Source organism: Saprolegnia parasitica, assembly GCF_000151545.1.
Source record: "Saprolegnia parasitica CBS 223.65 unplaced genomic scaffold supercont2.140, whole genome shotgun sequence".
NCBI classification, from domain to species: Eukaryota; Oomycota; class Saprolegniomycetes; order Saprolegniales; family Saprolegniaceae; genus Saprolegnia; species Saprolegnia parasitica.
The window spans coordinates 110,662-131,932 of record NW_012156534.1 but is presented as its reverse complement, the minus strand read 5'-3'; the positions used below and the strand labels follow the sequence as shown (position 1 = coordinate 131,932).

The following is a 21,271-nucleotide window of genomic DNA, read 5'->3' as shown; positions in this document are numbered from 1 at the left end:
AACGATCGTATCCCATCACGGAAATTGTCGCGACTGAGAAAGATCGATTCCATGACAGATCGCGACTGTTTGTCCTCCTCCGCCTCGACGCAGTGATGCGCATCCAGTATTGCTTTCTCCGCGTCTCCATCACATCATGGTCAAGTTTGTCGTCACCGCGCTCGCCCTCGTCGCTAGCACTTTTGCGGCCGCTGCTGCTGTCGACACGCCAGCGATCGCCAAACTGAGCGCCGAGGCAGGCCAGACAACCCAAAACCTCCGCGAGGGTGGCCAGAAGGAGTGCTTTGGGTCGATCTGCGGTGGCGGTGGCATTGGTTGGGGTCTTGGTGGCTTTGGTTGGGGTCTTGGTGGCGGCTGCGGTCTCTTTTCGCCGTTCCGTTGCGGCGGCTGGTTCTAGACGCCACGTTTTGTGCCGAGCAATGAGCGATAGACTACTAACCGTCTATAAAATCAATGATTTGTCCCAGTCAGTTGGAACTTCATAGAAGTCGTTATTGTTCGATGTTGTTTGGCAGCGACGTTCACTGTGTTGACATGCAACACGTTCGAAAACCAAGGCCAGTGTTATGATCAAGGTTTCATTCCCTTGGGAATGGTAATGACGTCAATCAACATTAGTTGAGGTCTTAATCGGTCCATACCCTTGCACGAGCAAGATTTATTCCCTGTTTTTTTACGAATTCGGTGGGCGACTTGGATCGCAGTCGGTCGGTCGTCGGCAGTTAACGCGATGCAGTCGTTTGCGAGCTCAACGACCCACGTGGGACTGGAGGCGCCAAACGTGGGCTGGAGCGTGCCTTGGATCACGCGGTTGATGATCGCCGTGTCGACAAGCGGGTTGCCTATGTGGCGTCGCATTTACCTTATCTATCCATCGTCTTCTACCTCGCTCCGTCTGCTTATCCGTGTACGGGATGTGATGGGTGCAGAGCTCCGAGATGAGAATGCCAAACGAGTAGACGTCGGCGCTCGTCGTGTAGTGGTTTTCCTGGAGCACCTCGGGCGCCTACACTCACATCCTTGTTACAATCTTGTCGAAATGACATGATTGGTACCATCCAGCGGTACGTGCCAACGCCGACGGTCATGGTCTCCGTCGTCATCTCCTTGGAGACACCAAAGTCGGTGAGCTTGGCGCCCTAGTCGGTGCTCAATGGCAAGGTTTGGTCGTGCGACGTCGTGCCTTGACGGTATCAAGGAGGACGTTGCGCGACTTGAGGTCGCGATGGATCACAAACATCGAGTGGAGGTACACAAGGCCCTCCGCGACCGAGAGCATGAGCTGGATCTTCTCATCCCATAGAAACGACGTGTCGTCGGTCGCCTCGAGGACGGAGCGGAGGTCGCCTCGGTCCATCCACTCGAGCACCATCTGCAGCTCGGCGGGGATGCGCCAGCTCGCCCCGATGAGCTGGACAACGTACAGACTCTCGAGCCTAATGCGAGATGTATATCTTATAGAGGGTGACCGCGTACTTGCTGGCCAAGAGAATCTCGTCGACGAACGTGGCAATCGCCGACTGGGACGTGGCTCCTGACAGTAGACGCTTGAGCGCCACGGGATTTCCTGCGCGCCATTGAGAGATTTTCCGGGCGCACGGTATCGGTGGACCTTCATAAGTGCCGAGCCATACTTGCCCGTATGCGCCTTCTGCGACAAACTTGATCGCTGCGAGCGACTGGTGGTCGAGTCGCAGCAGCGCAAGGCTCTACAGTGAAACTTCAGCTCTTGTTGAGCCCGTTCGACGAACGTCAAGGCTAAAAACGGGATGCTCCGAGTCTGTCGCCTCTGTCTGGTCGAGTGCACCCCCCTTGGATCTACGACATCACATGAGCGATGTGGCGTTCGCAGCGTCGTAGCAACGATGACATGAGACGCCGGCGCCGCTGGACGAATAGAGCGAGACAAAGCCCGACGAGCGCGACAGCGCCGGCAACGATTCCTGCGATCGCAGCGCCACCCAAGGCCGTAGAATTTTCTGTTGAGCTCGCTAGCATCGAGCCTAGTGACGCTCGATAACCAGAGGAGGGAAACGAGAATAGGATAGTACCTGGAGTCACACACACGTTGGCGTGGGCGCTGAGGGGAAGGACCTTGTTGGGCGACTTGCACGTGCTGGAGACGTCAATCACGTCCAACGACAACGTTCTTGCCTGCCGAAGCGCGCCGTACGTCGTTGGGTCCACAACAAAATCTGTGATTCGGTTGTTGGTCAAGTCGCTACATCGGAAGATGAGGCAATCCAACGCTGCGACAGCGTACAAGTAGGTGAGGCCGCTGCCCAGAGAGACGTTGATGAACGTTGAGATCTGGTTGAGCCCCGCAGAGCTACGCCATGTCATTTACGATACTGCAGAAGGAGGTTCGGTACAAGGTCGTGACGTTGCGCAGATCAAGGTGCTCGAGGCGCGTGATGTTGTTGTTGAAGACATTCCTAAATGTGTGTTGGGTCAAGAAATCTGGAAGGCAAATGCGCACAGATAGGTCAGCCCCGTCAACCGCGCTGCGTTCGGAAGCGCCTGGATCTGCGCACCAGACAGAGTCCTACGGAACAATGTCACAATTGCTATAGTACGGTCGAGTAGGTATTACAGCTCGTGGAGGCTCATTGGCAGCTTCGTGTGGGCAACGCTGAGCGCTGCGTTGTTGTTGTTGTAGATATACCTGTGCAAATATGACGCAGTTAGTGTGAGCTAGCTCAAAAGTTCGGCGTACAGGGTTTTGAGGTTATTGACGGCCGAGAGGTCGTCGATCTGTCGAATCGAGGCGTTCTCAACGCGCCTAGAGCCAGAATGACGCCACTCAAATTACTGCGACCATCACCATCCCTACAGTTGAAAGTCGATCTTGACGCCTGGCTCGTCGGCCACACGCTGGATTGGATCTATTGCTCCCGTTAACAGGAGCTACTATGTAAGGCTTTGGACGTACAGGACACGGTGAGCTGGTAGCGCGCCGGGCTGGACGGGTCCAAGCTGGAGCTGAGGCGCAGGGCGCTCGCGTTGTACGTCTTGAGGAGCTGCTCACATTTATTGTCTTGGCGCGCCGTGTATTGGAAGCGTACTACCTTGCAATGGCTGTCGACAATGCAGTAGAGAACGTGCGGCTTGATGTCGGCGGGGCACCCGACGAACGTGGCGGTGGCGTCAAAGCCGCCAAAGGCGCACGCGTCCGCAGCAACAACCAGGGCAACGAGGTGCAGCTACAGGACGCCATGAGGCACGCCGCAAGACCGCTGCGTAGTACGAGGGAAATGAGCATCGCAAAATGAAGTCTGACAATCCGACGCACACGCAATCACATCAACCCATGCATGCAATCTGGACCAGTGTGGATGGTAGGTTGCGTGCATTTAGGCTAGCGTTGCACAGCTGCCAAGCACATGATGATGCAGAGAGAGCGTGCTTGCCACTGGCCGCCACGTAGTCGATGGCCATAGAGCGAAAGGTTGCCAAGGCCGGTCATCTACTAATCGCGGCTAAGGGCCTTGTCGTTATAACGTTTGCCATTTTCCGTTGGCGACAGTCTGCGTACACCCAACTTTGTGCTGGCGCGTCAACATCCCGCCAACACTAGCAGAGACGGTGGCCGGATGACTTGTCGGCGACATGCCACGAGTCCAATAGAGCCGCGCCTACCATTCCAATGCTTTACTAGAGAGGCAACTCCATGAAAATGAAGTCGTTTGCCCGTAATTGAACCGCCGCCGATCGCATGTCGTTGCGCGGTTGATTGCACCACAGAGCGGCAATTTCCCACTAATTCACACGGCCATATCCCACCATGCGCGGTGGGATTTCTCGTGGGTTTTCCACCATGCAATTCTCACGTGCAAATGCCACGTCGTTTCAGAGACCATCTGGCAGCGGTAGCTTGACGAGGTTGTTCCTGCGGGTTGACAGTTGCCAAGATGCTCGCCCGCCACGAGGTCCTCACGCCGGCGTCGCCCTACACGCGCGTGCTCGCCAAGGCCAACGGCGAGGCCATGGGCTGGCGCCGCAAGCTCGTCTTCTTCGCGCTCGAGACCTCGAGCGTCTCGTACTGGGTCGGCGGCCTCGCCTTCCTCCTCGGGTCCTTCTTCTTCTACCCGCGCGCAGGCTCCACGCCCGGCGACAGCTGGGTCGGCGCGTACTGCTACTTGCTCGGCTGTCTTGCCTTCTTGTGCGGCAGCTGCATCGACAGCTACGAAGCGCGCATCGAACACGTCGACGGGCCGCCGGGCTTGCTGCGCTTCGCACCGGTCGCTGCCAGCGGCTGCAACGTGCTCGGCTCGGTCCAGTTTGTCATCGGCGGCGTCTACTACTTGCCAAACTACTTTGCGATCGCGCCCACGTACGGCTCGTGGCTCTTCATCTCGGGCTGCCTCACGTTCTGCGGTGCGATCGCCGTCGACGTCGCGCGCCTCGCAACGTACTCGCACGCGAGCAGCACGCCCGTGCGCCGGCGCTGGTCGCAGATCCTCAGCCCTTGGTACCTCGTGTCGCTGCTCAATCTCGTCGGCAACATCTTCTTCATCGTCGGCGCGTACTCGTACCTCCCGCAGTTTGTTGCTTGTCATGACGCCGACGTCGCCCGCGTCAACCTCGCCTTCGCCGCGAGTCAGTTCATCGTCGGCTCTGTCTGCTTCTCCATTGCGCCGCTCGTCCAAATGTATGCGATCGACGAGGACCTGAGCTCGCCCAGCGTGCTCTTTCTCCAGCTCTAGAACAAGACGTGCCTCGACTTAGACGAGTGTAGTGTGTATATACGTGTATAATCTTATTTCGCTCATGCCATTCTCGTGCTTCTTGTCATGAACGCTATCAAAGTGAGGCAGGGTTCATGGACCCTCGAACTTAGCGGTGAGTGGACCCTTGCATGCAGTGTCTATCAGACCAATGCGAGGTCGCCAGCTGGCGACCAACATCGATCTAACAGCATATGCAACTCGTTATTGCACATCACGGATTGTTATAACATAGATCGCGACCCAGACGCAACATGCGGTGGCCATGGCTCGTGGCGGCCGCGCTTGGCCTCGCGCTCGCCGACGCTGGACGCTCGGCCTGTGAGGCTCGCATGCGCGACGCAATCCATGCTGACGCCCTATGCTACGCAAGCGTAGCCACGGCGGCGAGCCGCGAAGCCTGCCAACTTGGCGTTGACATTGGCGTCACGATCGGATGCCTCCACGCCAGGACGTTTGCGCACGAGCCACAGCACTGGCACATCGGGCACGGCAACGTACAGCGCGCCCAGGATGCTGCATGTGTCCATGCTGCCGCCGACGCGCCTAGGTGCGCAGAAAGCTTCGTCAGCACCGTCGAAGCCGTCTTCCATGCTCTTGCGCACGATGACGACGACGAATCGCCCACGGCGTACGTGCCGAGCGTGGTCGGCAGCGACGCCGGCATGCTCATTCGTCTATCGTTCCGTCTCGCGACCGCTGCGACGCGGTACTTTTATCTGGATGCTTCAATGGCCCCCCATCGCGCCGACGACGCGATCGCTCAGTGGTGCAGGGCCATGGCCGCCGACGACGTCGACTGCAGAGACCTCTTGCTGCGGCAGTACCACGGCTGGACGCAGGCGGGGCCTCTGTATTGGGAGCCGTCGCCAAGTCTCGTGGCCCACATCCCGCTCGCGATCGCCAACCAAACCCTCGCGCTGGCGCTGTACGCGCACGAGCCGTACCGAGACGCCGCGACTGCCTTTTGCTCCGAGCTCTCGGCCATGGACCACGACTGCGTCTGCGTTGCGATCGCGCTCTCTGCGATCGGGCGCGAGGTCGGCTCGTGGACAAGCGCGCTCTAGTACTTTCGGGCTAACTGGATTTTGAAGATATCTGATGAGTTTTGACACATTTGCGCTTTTGCCGAGATCGAGATGTGTCCTGCGCGCTTCTGCTACGTGACGTGGTGCCTTCTCGGCGTCCTCTGCGCCGGCATCGCCGTCGGCTTGCCGCTCTGGTCGACGAGCAGCCCGCCGAGCGTGACGCTGTCGGCGGCGACGCTGCGCGCCCGCATGACGGCGGGCGTCTGGGGCGTCTGCACCGAAGTCAACATTCTCTCGAACGCCACGTCCATGTCGGCAGCGACGTGCTTTTCCTTTTACCACGCGTCGCGCGGCGGCTTGCTGCTCCCCAACGGTGAGATGGTCGAGACGCACATGGACCCGCTCTGCTCGGCGCCGCCGACCGGCGATGTCGTCGCCACCATTGCGCGCCGCACGGCCGACCCAACGTTCCCAGTGTTTCTGCGCTCGTCGTGCGGGCATCTGGGGCGTGCGACGCTCGTTTTTGCCTACTTGGCGCCGATCGCTGGCGTCCTCGCCTTGCTGGCGCTGGCCTTTCTCTGCTGCTGCGGCACGCGCCGCCCGCGCGTCGACACGGCGTCGCAGTGCTTGGTCGGGCTCGCTTTTCTGAGCGCGCTTCTGACGGTTGTGCTCTGGACCCAGCAGCGCCCGACGGGCAGCTTTTTTGGTCCGTCGTTTTACCTGGCGATCGCTGCCGCCGTCTGCTTCTTCTTTTCGCTCGTCAGTTGCCGCTTCCACAAGCCGGAAGCGCCGGCGCCGGCGGCCGAAGAGCCGACGACGGACCGCGACACGTACGGCCGCTCCTTGACGCCGCCCACCGACAAGCACGACGATCGCGCGTAAAGGGTTATATCGTTAACGCTTTACAAGACATCGGTCGGCAGGGAGGTGTCGCAGAGGTTGGTCTTCTCGGCGCTCGAGCCGCAGAGCGAGTAGAGGCGCTAGACCAACGGCTCAGCGATGCCATATCGACAGGTTGTACCTCAAAGTACTTGGGGGCGCGGGACGGCCAGAGGAGGAAAATCAAAATCGAGTACGTGACAAACTCAATCCCAAGCGTGACCGAGTCGACAATCTACGAGTCGGTTCGTCAGGTACCAGCACGATGATGGCGCGACTACCTTCTCGCGCACCCATGGCGAGAGGAACGAGGCCAGCGTGACCATAAAGGGCACCGAGAGCACGTAGATGGCAAATAAGACACCCATCTACAGACCCTGCTTACACTCCGTTCGTCCGGGAGCAACCGTTCGTTGTACCTGAGTAAAGAATGCGCGCTTCTCGACCACGTCCTCCTTTCGACGGGTCTGCGAAAGCGTCGAGAGGAACCATACAAGCACAAAGCAGTGCAGCGCGCAGATACCGAGCCCTAGACGGAGTCAACATCCATAAATGCAACACATCCGTACCAGGCCACGAGTCGTAGAGGTACAGGGTCGAGGCCGGGTCCATCCCAATGAGGTACCACATGGCGAGGGAGACGTACAAGACGAGGAGCGCCACCATGACGGTCGTGAGCTTCGACCGGCCGTCGAGCGTAATCGAGTTGATGGTCCAGCCTTTCGCAATGAGCATCGCGAGGAGGAGCGTCAGCACATGCAGAACCGCTTGGCAGGCGCGGCCGAGGCCGAGGAGGAGCGGGATCCCAAACCCGTTCCATTTGAACGCTGTGAAATGCAAGGCGAGCATCGCGTTCGCAGAGAAGAAGACGGCGGCGATCGTCGTGAGGAGCTGGATGATCGGGTGGAAGGCTTCCGACCGGTGCAGTTGGCGCGCGGCCGTCATCTGCAAGGCGAGACTGATGCCCGAGAGGATCGCAAAAGCCGCGTAGACAACGTCGAGGTCTTCTTGGTACACGGGCACCTCGCTGCCATCGCCTTGGGTGAAGTGCAGGTAGAACCACGCAGTGAAGTAGTACTTGAGAAAGTCCGAGGGTGACATCTTCAAAAACGACGGCGTGTACGCGGCGCCACCGGGCACGCACTTGGCGAGCGCGACGTACCAAAAGCGCGGGCGTAAATGCTCTTCGAGGGAAAAGTTGAACTGGAACGCGTGCAGGTTGTCGGTCGCGCGCGAGACGTTGAAGACGTACTTGGTGTGCGCCGACGAGAGCTTGCAGTTGCAGTCACACGTCGCGTCGTCGTGGTTCATGATGTACTGCCAAAACATCGCTTCGTCGTCGTAGATGGCGAGCTGGACGCCGTCGTCCGGCGTGCGGATGCGTCCTTGGATGACGCCCACCGTCTTGGTAAAGTCCTCGTCAAAGCCAAAGCAAAACTTGCCGATATACGAAAACTCGCGGCCAATGTTGAAGCCCGAGAAGACGCTGGCCGACGCCGTCGTAAGGAGGAGCAGCAGCGCGAGGAGCATCGTACTACGGCGCATGCTGCCAACCGGTCGTCTGCAAAAGTGACCTCGAATGGCATCGCCCCTAGAAAAAGGCCATGGCTCGTTTTTCGAATCGGATCTTATTTTTCGTCGTACGCCCCTTCGCGCGCTGGGTGCACTTGTCTCGGATACAGTATAGCATACAACCCCCAAGCTTGTTTCGAGGACCACCTGGCTTTTTGACGGGCAAGGTGCGTAATGCATGGTCGACGCAGAGAAGTGGGCCGCGTACACCTCACGTGACGTGTCAATGACGTCGCCGCACTTTGCCCTTGCACTCCACCTCCAAGATCGCCGCGAGCTCGACGCGGCGGCGAGGGCGGTCGGTCGCCGTCGTCACCGAGCACGTTGGTGACGTTGAATCGGCGCGGCTACTGAAATGCCACTCTCGTACAGTGTACTGTGCAAGCGACTCTGTCGACAGATCGAGGAGCAAGCGACTGGCTAGAGAGTGCGCGCGCACCTTCTCTGCCGCGGACGTCGTCGCTTGTCCTCGTCCTCGAAATCAAAAAAAATCGTGGAAAACCCGAGGTAATTCAATAAAAATGATATGTGCTTGGGCCTTCAACCACGCGGTGCCGAATATTCGCTGCATCGCGTCGTCGGTTCTTTCCCGCGTTGGATGGCGCGGCGATTCTTCGAAGGAACAAGAGTGGGCCTGGTCATAGACAAGCTGGCTGGGCCAGTTTCCGGATACTATCCGGACCGCAAAGGCGCGAGCCAAGATGTGTGTGTCAATCTGCCTTTTTTCGCCCGACGAGCCATGTCCCGCTACGTCGCGACCGACTCGGAGCGCAGCTACAAGGAGTACGACGGAAGCGACCACGTCCTCGATGGTAACTCGCACCAACGACATGCAGGCGCGATAGGAAGCGTAGGCGAAGACGAGCTGCGCATGGCCGCGCGCGCCGGCATGCTCTTGCTCGAGAAGAACGCCGAGCTCGAGTACTCGATCGACGCGCTCAACGCTGACGTTTTGCGCTACCAGCACCAGTACCGCGAGCTCGAGATCGAGGTCGAGGTGCTTCGCGATCAGCGCAAAGAAGCCGTGCTCGAGGTGCAGGTGGCGCACCGGGACATCAAGCAGCTCAAAGCCCAGATCCTCCACGAACACGCCGAGTGGGAGAGGATACATGATGAGCTCCAGGACACGATCCACCAGCTCCGCACCGACCTGCACCACGCCAAGCTCAGCGGCGGCTCGTCGACACTGGATTCGGAGAACCAGAGCGACGACGGCAGCAGCTACTACGTGCCATCGTCCTGCTCGCTCTCGTCCGTCTGCAACGAGGCGCCGCAAGCCCACATGATCGAGATGGACGTCTACGACGACGTGTGCTCGGAGAACGCGGAGCTGCACGCGCAGCTGCGCCGGGCGCACGAAGAGTTGACCTCGCTCCACCACGAGCGGGCGCGGGCGCGGACCATGGAGGTCCAGATCAAGAACCTCGAGCACCAAGTGCTCCAAGTGCAGCGCGAGAAGAGACTGCTCAAGGAGGAGCAGGACGAGGAGCGCCTCTTGATTGAGAGTCTCCGCGCGATGGTGCAGACGTACAAGGTACTACTACCTATCACCTTGTCTCTGCCACCTTCTTGTTCTCAGTCGGTGACACAGAAAATCGCCGACGCGCGACCGTTCTCGATCGAGTGCTCTTGCGCGCTGACCGACGACGAGGCCGAGGGCGCGCCGACCGCGCCGTTCACGTCGGACATGCGCGGCCCGCACTCGCTCCATGACGACGTCGTCCAGGTCAACTTGGCGCTCAAGGACGAGATCGCGTCGCTCAAGCAGCAGCTGGCGGCGGTCGAGGCGCTGCCGCCGCCGCCGCCGGTCGAGTCGGACTCGATCCTTCGGGACAAGGTCGAGGACCTCGAGGCACGGCTAGAGGTGACGGTCGACACGCTGCGGCACACGAAGCAGCAGTGGATGACGGCGGTCGTCATGCAGAAGGAGGCGCAGGAGTGCTGCGAGGCCGCGCAGGCCGAGATCGACCGCTTGACCGAGCTCGTCCAGCACCACGTGCGCACGCTTGGTGCCGGCAACCCACCGCAAAAGACGTCGTCGGACGAAGCCGAGTGGGTGCAGGACCATGGCGTGCACCCCGCTCCTCCAGGTGGGTCCCTCTTCGTCTCTCGTGCGTCGTGGGTGGCTTCTCGGGTCTCCGCGGCGCCGCTTCTTGTGGCTCTGGCGTCGATGCTGATCGTGTGTCTTGTCTCTTGGTTAAGGTGACTTGAACTCGCCGCTGATTCAGTGCCTGCTCGAGCACTGGACGCGCGACAAGGCCCAGCGCAAAGCGCTCTCCGAGTGGCTCCAGGGCGCGATCTGCGAGAGCCGACAGGGACCGCCGACGCTGCGCCTCGACAAGCTCTCGAGCGAAGTGAGCGCGGGCTTTGTACAGCTTTTGGTGCCGATCCTGCGCCAAGTGCACGGCGTGAACGTGACCATCATGAAGCGCGCGTCCATGCACGTGCTCTCGGACTTGATCCTCGACGTCTCCAAGGCCAAGGTGCCGCTGGCCGCGACGAACCCGGCGTTGATTGCAGACCGCCTCGTACGCCTCGCCACTTGTAGCAATCTCGTTCCTCACCGTCGAGAGATGTAGAAGCGCGAGCGGGCGCGGCCTCTGTCGCTCACGTCGGCCTCGTTTGCGCTGCCGCCGTGGAGCCTCGGCGTCCTCGCGTAGACGTTTAATTATTGTAAATGACCACCACCCTTGGCCACCACGTCGTGCAACCACTAGTACTGCACATTGCGTTGGGGCTGGCTACACGGTGGTGCTCTAAGATTGCACTAAGATCGCAACGGCCTCGTCCCAGCGCCCGTGTCGCTGCAACCGGCGCCTCTAAGCCCTGTCTCTCTACGCACGGCGGCGTCGAGTAGGTGCGCAGGTCGAGTCCCACGCCGTGTCTCGGCCATGGGCGGGAGGTCGTCGTCGAGGCCAGATCTTGGGCTCTGCGCGGTCGCGTCTGATTGGTCGAGAGATGACTGGGGGTTTGTATGCGACCATTTGCTCGAAAGCCGCCATGCGATTCCTCTGGACGTGCTTGCTGCTGCTCGTGTTCGCGATCGCCGCGTCCGCCGAAGACCTCTACGAGCTCCTCGGCGCCAGCTCCAGCGCCACGTCGCAGGACCTCAAGCGCATGTACGGCGTATCGGCGCATCGCTGCAAATGGTCTCACTTGCATTGCTTAGCTACCGCAAGCTCTCGCTCAAGTACCATCCCGACAAGCAGGCGCCCGAGGACCGCGAGAACGCCAAGACGCACTTTGTCAAGATCGCCAACGGTACGTGGCAGCGTCTCCTGCAGAGAGGCTCCATGTGCTGTAGCCTACCGCGTCTTGTCGGACCCGGAACGCCGCGAAAAGTACGACCTCTATGGCATCGCCGACGACCAAGGCTTCAAGTACGACGACCTCCATGCATGGGCGTCACGCGGCCGCGTAGGAACTTTGACGAAGCGTACAAGTCGTCGCATGACAGCTACGAAGACACGCCGCTCAACACGATCGCGCTCGTCGTCATCTGCCTCCTCGGCCTCGTGCCCATCCTCCTCATCAAGGCCAAGGGCAAGCCCAAGACCGTCAACAACGCGCGCCGCGAGGCCTTGCTGGCGACGTCCAAGGCCAAGACGCCCAAGCGCTCGGCCAAGGCCGACTAATCCCCGACGATTTTTGGACGCTTTTTTGGAGACACGCGCGCTTGTGCGAAGATAGATATATAAAGCGTCAAGGAGGTGCCTAGAGAATCGTGGTCGTGGTCGTCGGCGCGTGTTCGAGGTCGGCGAGCCGCTTGGCCTGCGCGACGACGGCCTCTTCGTGCTTGTTGGCCATTTCCTGGAACGAGTTCATGCAATACTCGGTCATCATGCCGGGCTTGGGCGCAAAGGCTTCGCAGACGCCAATGTTCTCGATGGGCTTTTCCCGCCGGCCGTAGTCGCTCGGGATGTGCATCGACTTCATCATGTCGTCGAGTGCGACCTCCTTCCCTGCGCGCGACGGTGGTAGCCGCTCAATGTACGACTTGACGCGGCACGTGCCCGGGGTCGTGCCCTTTTGCACAATGATCCTAACTCGAATCTATCAACGTATCAAGCTGGACGGGCACGTACCAGGCTTGTTGGTTGGCCAAGAGCGTCATCGGGTCGCGCGGGTAGAGTTCGTCTTCCATGATGGCTTTCCAGACAATCACGACGCGGTCCTTCTCATAGAAGCGCTTGAAGAGCACTTGGCCGATGACATTGGCGCGCGACTTGCCGAAGAACGGGCACTCGGTGCGGCCTTGCTTGCACATGATCTTCTCGCAATAGCGTGTGTTGTCGTCCAAGGCCTCGAGGAGCTACGCAGAGATGAGACTCGGCGCCTCGGGCCGCGAGACGTACGTCGCCCACGTTCTTGATCTCGTCGGCGATGTTGGTCGTGCACACCTGCCACGTGGCCTCGGCGACGATGTCGTACGTCCACGGCAGCGTGTGGAAGCGGATAAAGTCGATCGAGATCGTCTCGTCGTCCGAGCGGCAGCTGATCTTGGACGACTTGATCTCTTCCTTCGGGTCAAAGAGCCCCGAGCGCACGAGGATGCCGTCGAGCTGCTCGTACTGCTTCTCCATGATCATCTTCATAGCGTGGCGCCGACCGTCGCGGTCCTTCCCGAGCTTCGAGAGCTTCCACTCTTCGTTGTCGAGCATCGAGGGAAACGAGAGCCGCGGCTTCTTTGCAATCATCGACTGCAGCGCCTCGGCAAACTTGAGCTGCTCTTCGAGCGCCGACTTGAGCTTGGCGTTCTCTTGGTACGCCTTCTGTCGCTCGAGGAACTGGGACCGGGCGAGCTGCTCCCACTGCGAGCCGTGCTCGCCCTCGAGCTCCTTGATCTTCTTGAGCATCGAGAGCTGCGAGTTGAGGTTTGTCACTTTCTCGCGCAGGTACGAGAGCTCGTCCTTCTGGCGCAGCCGGTGCTTCTTCGAGGCCTCGGCCAGCTGCAACTTGCGCTTGAGGTTCGGAGGTTGCGGCGACGTGCCACTCGTCGAGTCCTTGTCACTTGTCGAGCACTCGCTCGGCTCGGACGTCATGTCGTCGACGTCGTCGTTGCCACCAAGGCCGGCCATGAGGTCACCGAGGTCGAGCTGGATGCTGGTAGTCGTGGTCGCAGGCAAGGTCGCCGGCGCCGGCAGGTCCATCATCGGCGGCGGGGCCATGGCCTGCCCCGACATGAGGAAGCGCAGGAGCGCGTCTTCTTCGACCGCGTTCATGGTCGTCTGGGCGAATGGGAGAGTCGTTGCCGAGGAGCGCTGGTTCTCGGGACGCACGACGAAGGCCTCTGTGTAGCCCAGGTGCTCCTGTCGTGGTATTTATTCTCTATATTCAAAGTTGACTCCATTCAAGTAGGCAGCGTCATAATATATAGCATCCTGTCCCTCGACGACAAAGGCATCCAGCTGTTTATTAAGACACTGTTTCCCCGAAATGGCTAAATGGACGCAACGCTACTTGATACTTGTATCGAACCCAACGCGGTTGCCACTACAAAGCACTGGATACCACTATTCCGTGTCCCCCGTCCTAGTGCCAGGTGCAGGACGAGGTGTGGGACATGGGCAGCGGCGATCTTGCTTGGTCCAATCCACGTGCCCATAGACACGGCCCGAGCTGCAAGGCAAAGACGATGTACGTTGCATCTCGGACTGTCTACGCGATTGTGCTGGGGTCCCAGCAGAACTTGCGGCGGCCGACGCGGGCGACGATGGCGTCCAAGGCCGCGACGTGGGCCTTCTCCAAGACGACGCTGGCGGCGGCGAGGTTCTCGCGGAGACGCTCGGGAGAGCTGGCCTTGGGCATGACGACGCAGCCGTGGTGCAGTGCCCAGGCAATGAGCACCTGCGCCATTGTGCACCCGACGCTCTGCGCGACGGCGTGGACCTCGGGAAACTCGGTCGCGTTGAGGAGCGTGCCCTCGCCGAGGCACGTGTACGCCTCGACCACGATCGCTCTCGTCGCGCAGTAGTTCAGTAGCGCCTGCGTCTCGGGCGTGAACAGCAGCGGGTGGAACTCAAACTGGTTGACGTGGACTGGGTACTCTTCAATGCCCTCAAAGTGGACAAGGTTGAAGTTGGAGACGCCAACGGCCTTGAGATGTCCCGCTTCGAACCCTTCCTTGAGCGCACGCAGCGTGCCGACGCGGTTGTCCTTCTGGCGCGGATCGTCCGTGCGCATGCCTTGCGTGCCAGGCCAGTGCACAAGCATGAGGTCGACGTAGTCGAGGCCGAGGTCGCGAAGGCACTGGCCCACGCACGTCTTGGTGTTGTCGTAGCCCATGAAGCGCGGCGAAACTTTGGTCGTCACGAAGAGCTCCTGGCGGGCGACGACGCCTTCGGCGATGAGGCGGCGGATCGCGGCGCCAACGAACGTCTCGTTCTGGTATACCGCTGCCGTGTCAATGTGGCGGTAGCCTAGACGGACTGCGTCGTAGACGACGCGCTCGGCATCCGCGCCGCGCAGGCGGTAGGTGCCCACGCCAATGGCTGGGATCTCGGCGCCGGTCGCAAGCTTCACGAACTTCATCCTGTTTGTGGACCGCTGGCTGATCTTGGTGGTCTAAAAGAACACAACTGTTTCTCGGCACGCCCAGCGCTATCATTTCGAGAGCATGAAGAGACGCGCATGTCGCCTCTCCAAGCAATGTACTGGTGTGATAAACTCTAGCGTGTCATGTCTTACCCGTACACACGCTGACAATGTCAGCGAGCAGGCCCAAGCACCTTTAAGTGGCGTGATTCTATCCAAGATGTCGACAAAAAAGGGTGCTGCACTTGACATTGGACCAACAGTGATGAAGGTCGTGCACGGGTTGCTGCTCAAGCATGGGATCGCCGAGCGCCTGCAGTCCGTGGTGGCGACCGCCAAGCCGTTCCGCGTCCTGGGCCTCGACATCAACACCAACACGACCGGCTACGTCGTCCTCAACGAGCGCGGTACGATCGACGGTGCAGCCGTCTTCTTGCCTCATGCTGCTGCGCAGGTCGCCTCGCCGACGCTGGGCACGTGTCGACCAAGCACCTCTCGAGCGAGAGCCAGATCCTGGACATTGGCGTCGACATTGCATCGACGCTGCAGCGGCTTCATAGCACATCGGAGACGCTGCCGTGGGTCGTTGGCATTGAAGACTTTTTGAAGACGTACGCGGGCGGCCGCTTCCACACCAAAGGGCTCTTCCAGCTCGCGCAGCTCAACGGCCTCGTGTCGTACTCGTGCTATACGACCTTTGGGGCGCGCCCGCAGCACGTGCACCCGACGACGGCGCGCGCACTCTTCCGCCTCGCCAAGCCCAAGGACACCAACAAGCAAAGAAAGGATGCGATCAAGCACATTGTGTTGGACTTCGCGCTCGCGATGGAGCCGGCGCTGGTACGTCCCGAGGCCCCCGCCAGCTTCAAGTACGACGTCGCCGATGCCTATGTCATCGCGCTCTTCACGTACTGGCGCCACATCGCCGACCTCGCGCTCGCGGCCGACGCCGCATGGACGCAGTCGGTGACGGCGGCGACGAACCTCGCGCTGGCCAAGCCACTGGCGCGCAAGGCCGCCGCGGCGCCCGAGCTCGATCTGCAGGCGCACGTGGCGTCTCTGCTTCGGGCGCACGTCGAGCAACACATCAAAGATACACTGCCGCCTCGAGCGTTCGCACCCTCGACCTACTAATATACTAATGTTTATGCGTCCGAGAGGAGGTACGCGACGCGGCTCTTCTGCTTCTGGACGGCCACGTCGACGGCCTTCTCAAAGGCGACCTCGACCGCGCGGAACGAGTCTTCGATGAAGGTCGTGACAAAGGTCGTTGTCCGGTGGTCGAGGCTGATGCTGGGCATGATGTACTGGAAGATGTCGTCGAGGTGGAGGAGCTGCCCGCGCGCGTCGGCGAGTGGCGCTGAATAAATAACTTGTAGAGGGACTGGGTCGGGTTCTTGGCGTCGGCCTCGATGACCATCCAGCCGCTTTGGTGGACGCGCATGACGTTCTCGTCCAGCGGAAGCAGCTCGTCTTCGAGGACGGACTTCCATACAATGACGACGCGGCTCGGCTCGAAGTAGCGCCGGTAGAGGTACCGCGCGGCGACCGTGCCCGAGACGTCGGCCAGGACGTGCTTCGGGACGTACTCGACGTAGACCGTGTTGGCGTCGAGCACTTGCAGCGTCTTGTAGTTCTTACACCACTTCTCCGTGATGCCCTTGCCCAGCGAGACGTTCCACGCGGCCTCGGCCAAGATGTGGTGCGGCACCGCCTTGCGCGCGAACCGGACGCTTTCCCCGAGGAGGTTCTTGTTCTCCATGGATGAGCACACGTTGAGGCGGTGGACGTCGCCCGCGTGCATCTCGAGGAGCCCGCACTGGAGGTAGACGCCCGTGAGGAGCTTGTACTGCCGGTCAATGAGCGCGTTCATGCCGTGGAGCCGCTTCGCCGAGTCGGCCACGAGCAGCAGCGTCTTCCACTCATCATTGTCAAACACCTAGAGAAGCGTGAGCGCAGGCAGCGAGGAGGCGGCGGCGTACGGCGAGGCGCGGGCGCTTGGCGAGGAGGTCCTGGACCTCGGCGATGAAGTCGTGGTCGTCGGCGGCCATGGCGTCAGCGCTGCGCTTGCCGCCGAGCATGGTCGCCCAGTTGAGCGCGAACGAGGTGTCGACGGCCTTCATGTCGGAGAGCAGCTGCAGGTGGGCTTCGAGCGCGGCCTCTTCCTGCGCGCTGTTGCTGTTGTTGTCGTCCTTTCCCGGCTCCATCGTGACTGCAATTTGTTGCCTGCCGAGGCTGCGGCCAATCAAATCGCGTCGTTTCAAATGATGCCAAATGGCACGGCCGCGGATTTGTCATCAAAACTGGCCCGCGACCGTCGATGCTTCCCTCGTTGTCGTTCTTTATTCGAATAGAAGGACAATATTGTGCACAGGAAGAGCAACTAGAGTTGATGCTGCAGTGGGCATCAACGTCGGCTACGGACGATGCACAGGGGACAGAAAAGACGAAGCGCGTGTTTGAGCAATCACACCACGCCCGATCTTCCTCGTGGCTGCGGCGGCGGTGGCTCCGGAAAGCTCCTCGTCGTCGTCTCTTGTATATCTTCTAGCAACATGAAATTCCATGCACTCAAGGACACAATTGATGCGCTTGATCCATCGACTCGTCGATAGCAGGGCAGTTGTCTGTTGTGTTCGTTTGTTGGGTAAATGCTGCGAGAAGGCATTGGGATGAACGAGGAGATAACCGACACCGATGCACTGGTGATGCAATGTTGCCGCTCGCGTCGAAGGCAGCGTCTTCGATCATCTCTGAGGTTTCGATACTGGTCCGTCAATGGCGACACTCAGCTATAGAGATGGCCGATTTGACGCAGTGGACGAGGGTTTCCAAGACCAAGATCTTTAATCACACACGTTATTTCATAAACGAAGCGCAGGGCACGCCGATTTTCACAGTATTCCTTCGACACCGACCCGCCTCGCCCTACACCAACTCCAAGGTTGTTGTTGCCCATAGTGGCTCGGTCTTGGGTGGGCTAGCTTACACTGTAATGCAATTGTATGTGCAAATGTATGTGATTCAAAACGATTACGACAAAACGCTAGCTCACAACTAGGCCATGGCCGCAAGCATGGTCACGGCCGCCGCAGTGAGGGCGACGCCGGTCGCGGCGGCGCTGCTGGGCTTGGTCGGAGCAGGCGTCGTCACCGTGTTCGACGAGTTCGACTTGGACGTTCCATTGCCAGGCGCCGCCGTAATGGTCGAGTTGGCAGATTTCGTCGAGTTGTTCGCGGGAGCTGCCGTGGATGCACCCGGCGCCGACGGGCTACCGCCAAGGGCCTTGAGCATAGCGGCGATGCCGGAGGAGACCTCGACAGACGTGAACGTCGAGGTTTCGACGCCACCGATCGAGCACGGAGGTGCAATCTTCGAGACCTTCTCTTGCATGGTCGCATAGAGGTCCTTGCACGCCTGCGTGCTAGCGAGCTTCTTCGCTTGGTCGGCCGTCGGGGCCGACCCAGTAGCGATCAACATGAGGTTGTAGCCCGAGGCATCCGTGCAAGCCGGGATTTGCGCCTGGAGAGGCGTCAGCGTGTTGAGGAGCGACGGGATCGAGCACGGGTCCGAGGCCGTCACGGTCGAGGCGGCAATGGCGAGGAGGAGCGTCGACGTCTTCATGATGAGGTGGGTAGTTGTTGGTGGCAAAGTGAATTTGATAATGGGAAAAGCTCTGGTCGCGTTCACCGTCCATGCCCGAGCCTTTACCGAGTTGAAGAATCTGTATCTCGGAGAGACAGCTTTTCTTCAAGCTATGGGGGAAGAGAGACTCTCCCCAATAGCTTGCCCAATGATTGGGCAAGTTATCAGGCAGCGCGTCGAGAGACGCAACAGTCTGTTCACCGAAACGATCCAACAGCAGGAGAACGAGAGCCTGTACCCAAAATGGCCTGTACCCTGGCCTGTACCCTGGTCTGTACCAAGGTGGTAAACTGTACGAAGGCTTGAATCTGGGTCGTGGTAATTCAAGGCGCAGGTCATAGTCGAATCTACAGTAGGTATGGTTATTGGAGAGCGCAGGACGTTGCCCGACAGTTCATCGATGGATCTTCCCAGCCTGAGCTCCACCGTGGTTGGTCTGTGCGGGAACAGTGGGAAGACGTCAAGGAAAACGCGGACGAGCGAGCTCAGTTTAGCAAATATAAAGCACGTTGCATTGGGTAATACATCTCGTCATAAACTACCTGACAAGTTCTAGAGTAGAATGAGTAAAAGGGGCGTAACCCACTTCCTCCGTGCCAGTTTACGGTACTAGTGCACTTATTGTGCACGTCATTCGTCGCCTACCGCGAACCGGTGCAATGTAATTTCTCTGGGCCGACTCTCTATCGCGAGTGCTCTCTCCCAGCTCTCTCTTTTCTAGGAGGCCTTGTCCTTCCTCGCCAGTTGGGTAGCACGTTGAAAATTCATGCTCGGTGAAATGAGCTCGGCATTAGGGCGACTTCTGTTGCTCATCACAGACAGACTCAAGGTGGGAAAGCAGCTGCATGCAACGTTGTGTGCATAGGCGACGACAATACATCACCGTTCGTCGCTATCGTCCTCGATGATTCATCGAGGACGACCAGAACTCCGAGGACGCGAGGGCGAAACGCTCGAGGACGGCTTAGCCGGCTCAGCACGGAACCTGAGAATACTTTCAAAATCACCTTGCAACCCTCAACCAACCACCTCGCCATGAAGACGTCTGCACTCCTCCTCGCCCTCTCTGCTTCGGTGTCTGCTGCCTCGAGCCCGTGCGCGATCATGTCGCTTGTTGGCACGTTGACTCCGCTCGCCGCCCAAATCCCGGCCTGTAAAGACGCTTCCGGCTACGACCTCTTGCTCATGGCGACGGGCACCGCCCCGACGCAGGAACAAGTGCAAAAGCTCAGCACCGCCAAGCCGTGCCAAGAACTCTTCACGGCGATGCAAGCCAAAGTCTCTGCGCTCTCGCCGCCGTGCGCCCTTGGTGGGCTCGAGAGCTCCGAGTTCTCGACGGTGTCGGTCACAGACGCCGTCGCTGCTTTCTTGAAGGCCCTGGCCGGCAGTCCCTTGGTGCCGGGCAACTCGACGACTGGTGGCAACGGCACGTCCAAGAACTCGTCGGATTCGATCACGACGCCCGCCCCGTCCAAGGGAAGCAGCGCGACGACGACTGGTATCGCGCTCACCGCTGCCGCAGTGACGATGCTCGCAGCCATGGCCTAACTCCAAGCGAATATTACTTGTTTTGATATTGAATATAAACCCGTCTATAATTTCCACGAAAATCCATCTCCAAATCTCTTCAAGCTTCTCTACCCCATGACCATACTCCCACTGTCTCGTTAGACGCGCACGGAATGGTGCGCAATCGCGTGCTGACGCCTCAACCCACGCTGTCAGGCATGCAGAGTCGGTGGCGTCGGTTGTGTTATCCTCCACCACCTCGAAAAGCTCGTGGCTGCGTCGCTACAAGGGACACCGCCTAGTAAACTCCCCCTCCGAGAGACGACACCTTCAAAATTGCAGGCCATACATTAACGAGTACTTTACAAGACACTAGAGGGACAGAGGGCGACGGGTTCACAGCGACATTTCGGCCTGCGTGAGCATAAAGTCGTGGCGGTGATGGTACGTGAGCTTGCGCACGGCCACGTCGATCGCCTTCTCAAAGGCGACCTCGACCCCGCGGAACGACTGCACGATAAAGTCCGTGACGTGCGTCGTTGTACGCTTCTCGAGCGAGATGTTGGGCATGATAAACTGGAAGACGTCCGTGAGGTGGATGAGCTTCCCCGCGCGCGTCGGCGAGTGGCGCTGTACAAAGAGCTTGTAGAGCGACTGGGACGGGTTCTTGACGTCGCCTTCGATGACCATCCAGCCGCTCTGGTGCACGCGCATGACGCTCTCGTCGAGGGGGTAGCACTCGTCTTCCAAAATCGACTTCCACACAATGACGACGCGGTTGTCCTCGTAGTAGCGCCGGTAGAGGTACCGCGCGCAGAGCACACCGGACGCATCTGCAACGCCGTTCCGGGGCACGTACTCGACGTACACCGTGTTGGCGTCGATCGTCTCGAGGATCTTGTAGTTGTCGCCCCACTTCTCCGTGATCTCGCGCCCGAGCGAGACGTTCCACGCCGCCTCCGCGAGGACCGGGTACGGGACGTTCATGCGAACAAAGCGGACGCTCTCGCTAATGAGCATCTTGGTGATGTCCGAGCAGACGTTGACCTTGTGGATGTCGTCGTCGTGCGGCTCGAGGAGGCCGCATTGGAGGAAAACGCCCGTGAGCATCTGGCGCTGGCGGTGCAGGAGCGCGTTCATGCCATGGATGCGCTTGGACGGGTCGGCCACGAGCCGGAGGGCCTTCCACTCGTCGTTCTCAAACACCTAGGCTGTCGATGAGCATGAGGGGCGAATGATAGACGACGTACGGCGAGGCGCGGGCGCTTGGCGAGGAGCGACTGGAGCGTCTCAATGAACTCGCTCTGCTCGGCGACCTTTTGCCGGAGCTTTTCGTTCTCGGCGGCCGACTCTTGCGGTGCGACGCGAGGTCCCGCG

The 21,271-nt window shown here is 59.9% G+C and overlaps 13 protein-coding genes across 13 annotated transcripts; 6 read left to right on the top strand and 7 right to left on the bottom strand.

Moving 5' to 3' along the window:
• Positions 1-570: 570 nt before the first annotated feature.
• Positions 571-3,262, bottom strand: SPRG_13082 (TKL protein kinase; the record flags this gene model as incomplete). The annotated part of the gene is made up of 18 exons (XM_012353957.1): positions 571-842; positions 886-1,006; positions 1,056-1,139; positions 1,184-1,436; positions 1,477-1,567; positions 1,613-1,709; positions 1,752-1,818; positions 1,871-2,003; positions 2,052-2,221; positions 2,264-2,329; positions 2,373-2,435; positions 2,480-2,545; positions 2,594-2,665; positions 2,717-2,782; positions 2,834-2,885; positions 2,933-3,020; positions 3,069-3,203; positions 3,248-3,262. The coding sequence occupies 18 exons, from the start codon at positions 3,260-3,262 to the stop codon at positions 571-573; spliced, it is 1,911 nt and encodes a 636-aa protein (XP_012209347.1).
• Positions 3,263-3,861: 599 nt separating this feature from the next.
• Positions 3,862-4,776, top strand: SPRG_13081 (hypothetical protein). Its single transcript, XM_012353956.1, has one exon. It carries the CDS (start codon positions 3,912-3,914, stop codon positions 4,704-4,706), a length of 795 nt encoding a protein of 264 aa, XP_012209346.1. The 5' UTR covers positions 3,862-3,911; the 3' UTR covers positions 4,707-4,776.
• A 205-nt stretch (positions 4,777-4,981) lies between these two features.
• SPRG_13080 (hypothetical protein) lies at positions 4,982-6,637 on the top strand (the record flags this gene model as incomplete). Its single annotated transcript, XM_012353955.1, has 2 exons — positions 4,982-5,767; positions 5,861-6,637. The coding sequence occupies 2 exons, from the start codon at positions 4,982-4,984 to the stop codon at positions 6,635-6,637; spliced, it is 1,563 nt and encodes a 520-aa protein (XP_012209345.1).
• Positions 6,577-8,464, bottom strand: SPRG_13079 (hypothetical protein). Its single transcript, XM_012353954.1, has 5 exons — positions 7,204-8,464; positions 7,054-7,163; positions 6,916-7,002; positions 6,777-6,869; positions 6,577-6,735 (listed from the first exon to the last, which is right to left on the bottom strand). The coding sequence occupies exons 1-5, from the start codon at positions 8,384-8,386 to the stop codon at positions 6,658-6,660; spliced, it is 1,551 nt and encodes a 516-aa protein (XP_012209344.1). The 5' UTR covers positions 8,387-8,464; the 3' UTR covers positions 6,577-6,657.
• A 481-nt stretch (positions 8,465-8,945) lies between these two features.
• Positions 8,946-10,908, top strand: SPRG_13078 (hypothetical protein; the record flags this gene model as incomplete). The annotated part of the gene is made up of 4 exons (XM_012353953.1): positions 8,946-9,740; positions 9,798-10,296; positions 10,409-10,734; positions 10,786-10,908. The coding sequence occupies 4 exons, from the start codon at positions 8,946-8,948 to the stop codon at positions 10,864-10,866; spliced, it is 1,701 nt and encodes a 566-aa protein (XP_012209343.1). The 3' UTR covers positions 10,867-10,908.
• Positions 10,909-11,182: 274 nt separating this feature from the next.
• Positions 11,183-11,928, top strand: SPRG_13077 (hypothetical protein). Its single transcript, XM_012353952.1, has 4 exons — positions 11,183-11,325; positions 11,376-11,467; positions 11,511-11,586; positions 11,628-11,928. The coding sequence occupies exons 1-4, from the start codon at positions 11,207-11,209 to the stop codon at positions 11,839-11,841; spliced, it is 501 nt and encodes a 166-aa protein (XP_012209342.1). The 5' UTR covers positions 11,183-11,206; the 3' UTR covers positions 11,842-11,928.
• SPRG_13076 (hypothetical protein) lies at positions 11,882-13,523 on the bottom strand. The gene is made up of 3 exons (XM_012353951.1): positions 12,562-13,523; positions 12,292-12,518; positions 11,882-12,248 (listed from the first exon to the last, which is right to left on the bottom strand). Exons 1-3 carry the CDS (start codon positions 13,426-13,428, stop codon positions 11,921-11,923), a joined length of 1,422 nt encoding a protein of 473 aa, XP_012209341.1. The 5' UTR covers positions 13,429-13,523; the 3' UTR covers positions 11,882-11,920.
• A 318-nt stretch (positions 13,524-13,841) lies between these two features.
• SPRG_13075 (hypothetical protein) lies at positions 13,842-14,743 on the bottom strand. The gene has a single exon (XM_012353950.1). It carries the CDS (start codon positions 14,735-14,737, stop codon positions 13,865-13,867), a length of 873 nt encoding a protein of 290 aa, XP_012209340.1. The 5' UTR covers positions 14,738-14,743; the 3' UTR covers positions 13,842-13,864.
• A 184-nt stretch (positions 14,744-14,927) lies between these two features.
• Positions 14,928-15,874, top strand: SPRG_13074 (hypothetical protein; the record flags this gene model as incomplete). Its single annotated transcript, XM_012353949.1, has 2 exons — positions 14,928-15,147; positions 15,195-15,874. The coding sequence occupies exons 1-2, from the start codon at positions 14,961-14,963 to the stop codon at positions 15,872-15,874; spliced, it is 867 nt and encodes a 288-aa protein (XP_012209339.1). The 5' UTR covers positions 14,928-14,960.
• Positions 15,861-16,947, bottom strand: SPRG_13073 (hypothetical protein; the record flags this gene model as incomplete). Its single annotated transcript, XM_012353948.1, has 2 exons — positions 15,861-16,679; positions 16,723-16,947. The coding sequence occupies 2 exons, from the start codon at positions 16,945-16,947 to the stop codon at positions 15,879-15,881; spliced, it is 1,026 nt and encodes a 341-aa protein (XP_012209338.1). The 3' UTR covers positions 15,861-15,878.
• Positions 16,948-17,746: 799 nt separating this feature from the next.
• On the bottom strand, positions 17,747-18,423 carry SPRG_13072 (hypothetical protein). The gene has a single exon (XM_012353947.1). The coding sequence runs from the start codon at positions 18,362-18,364 to the stop codon at positions 17,798-17,800; it is 567 nt and encodes a 188-aa protein (XP_012209337.1). The 5' UTR covers positions 18,365-18,423; the 3' UTR covers positions 17,747-17,797.
• Positions 18,424-19,352: 929 nt separating this feature from the next.
• Positions 19,353-20,005, top strand: SPRG_13071 (hypothetical protein). The gene has a single exon (XM_012353946.1). The coding sequence runs from the start codon at positions 19,421-19,423 to the stop codon at positions 19,931-19,933; it is 513 nt and encodes a 170-aa protein (XP_012209336.1). The 5' UTR covers positions 19,353-19,420; the 3' UTR covers positions 19,934-20,005.
• Positions 20,006-20,235: 230 nt separating this feature from the next.
• SPRG_13070 (hypothetical protein) lies at positions 20,236-21,271 on the bottom strand. Its single transcript, XM_012353945.1, has 2 exons — positions 21,145-21,271; positions 20,236-21,100 (listed from the first exon to the last, which is right to left on the bottom strand). Exon 2 carries the CDS (start codon positions 21,032-21,034, stop codon positions 20,291-20,293), a length of 744 nt encoding a protein of 247 aa, XP_012209335.1. The 5' UTR covers positions 21,035-21,100; positions 21,145-21,271; the 3' UTR covers positions 20,236-20,290.

Excerpts from the sequence above, each read along its gene's own strand:
- SPRG_13081 (XM_012353956.1), top strand. The coding sequence starts at position 3,912 with ATGCTCGCCCGCCACGAGGTCCTCACGCCGGCGTCGCCCTACACGCGC.
- SPRG_13079 (XM_012353954.1), bottom strand. The coding sequence starts at position 8,386 with ATGCATTACGCACCTTGCCCGTCAAAAAGCCAGGTGGTCCTCGAAACA. Across the intron at positions 6,870-6,915 it reads CGCCATGGGTGCGCGAGAAG|ATTGTCGACTCGGTCACGCT; the intron begins GTAGTCGCGCCA and ends ACCGACTCGTAG. Across the intron at positions 6,736-6,776 it reads GCGCCCCCAAGTACTTTGAG|CGCCTCTACTCGCTCTGCGG; the intron begins GTACAACCTGTC and ends CCGTTGGTCTAG.
- SPRG_13077 (XM_012353952.1), top strand. The coding sequence starts at position 11,207 with ATGCGATTCCTCTGGACGTGCTTGCTGCTGCTCGTGTTCGCGATCGCC. Across the intron at positions 11,326-11,375 it reads TCGCAGGACCTCAAGCGCAT|CTACCGCAAGCTCTCGCTCA; the intron begins GTACGGCGTATC and ends TGCATTGCTTAG. Across the intron at positions 11,468-11,510 it reads CTTTGTCAAGATCGCCAACG|CCTACCGCGTCTTGTCGGAC; the intron begins GTACGTGGCAGC and ends CATGTGCTGTAG.
- SPRG_13076 (XM_012353951.1), bottom strand. The coding sequence starts at position 13,428 with ATGAACGCGGTCGAAGAAGACGCGCTCCTGCGCTTCCTCATGTCGGGG. Across the intron at positions 12,519-12,561 it reads AGATCAAGAACGTGGGCGAC|CTCCTCGAGGCCTTGGACGA; the intron begins GTACGTCTCGCG and ends ATCTCTGCGTAG. Across the intron at positions 12,249-12,291 it reads TTGGCCAACCAACAAGCCTG|GATCATTGTGCAAAAGGGCA; the intron begins GTACGTGCCCGT and ends GATTCGAGTTAG.
- SPRG_13075 (XM_012353950.1), bottom strand. The coding sequence starts at position 14,737 with ATGAAGTTCGTGAAGCTTGCGACCGGCGCCGAGATCCCAGCCATTGGC.
- SPRG_13072 (XM_012353947.1), bottom strand. The coding sequence starts at position 18,364 with ATGAAGACGTCGACGCTCCTCCTCGCCATTGCCGCCTCGACCGTGACG.
- SPRG_13071 (XM_012353946.1), top strand. The coding sequence starts at position 19,421 with ATGAAGACGTCTGCACTCCTCCTCGCCCTCTCTGCTTCGGTGTCTGCT.
- SPRG_13070 (XM_012353945.1), bottom strand. The coding sequence starts at position 21,034 with ATGAACGCGCTCCTGCACCGCCAGCGCCAGATGCTCACGGGCGTTTTC.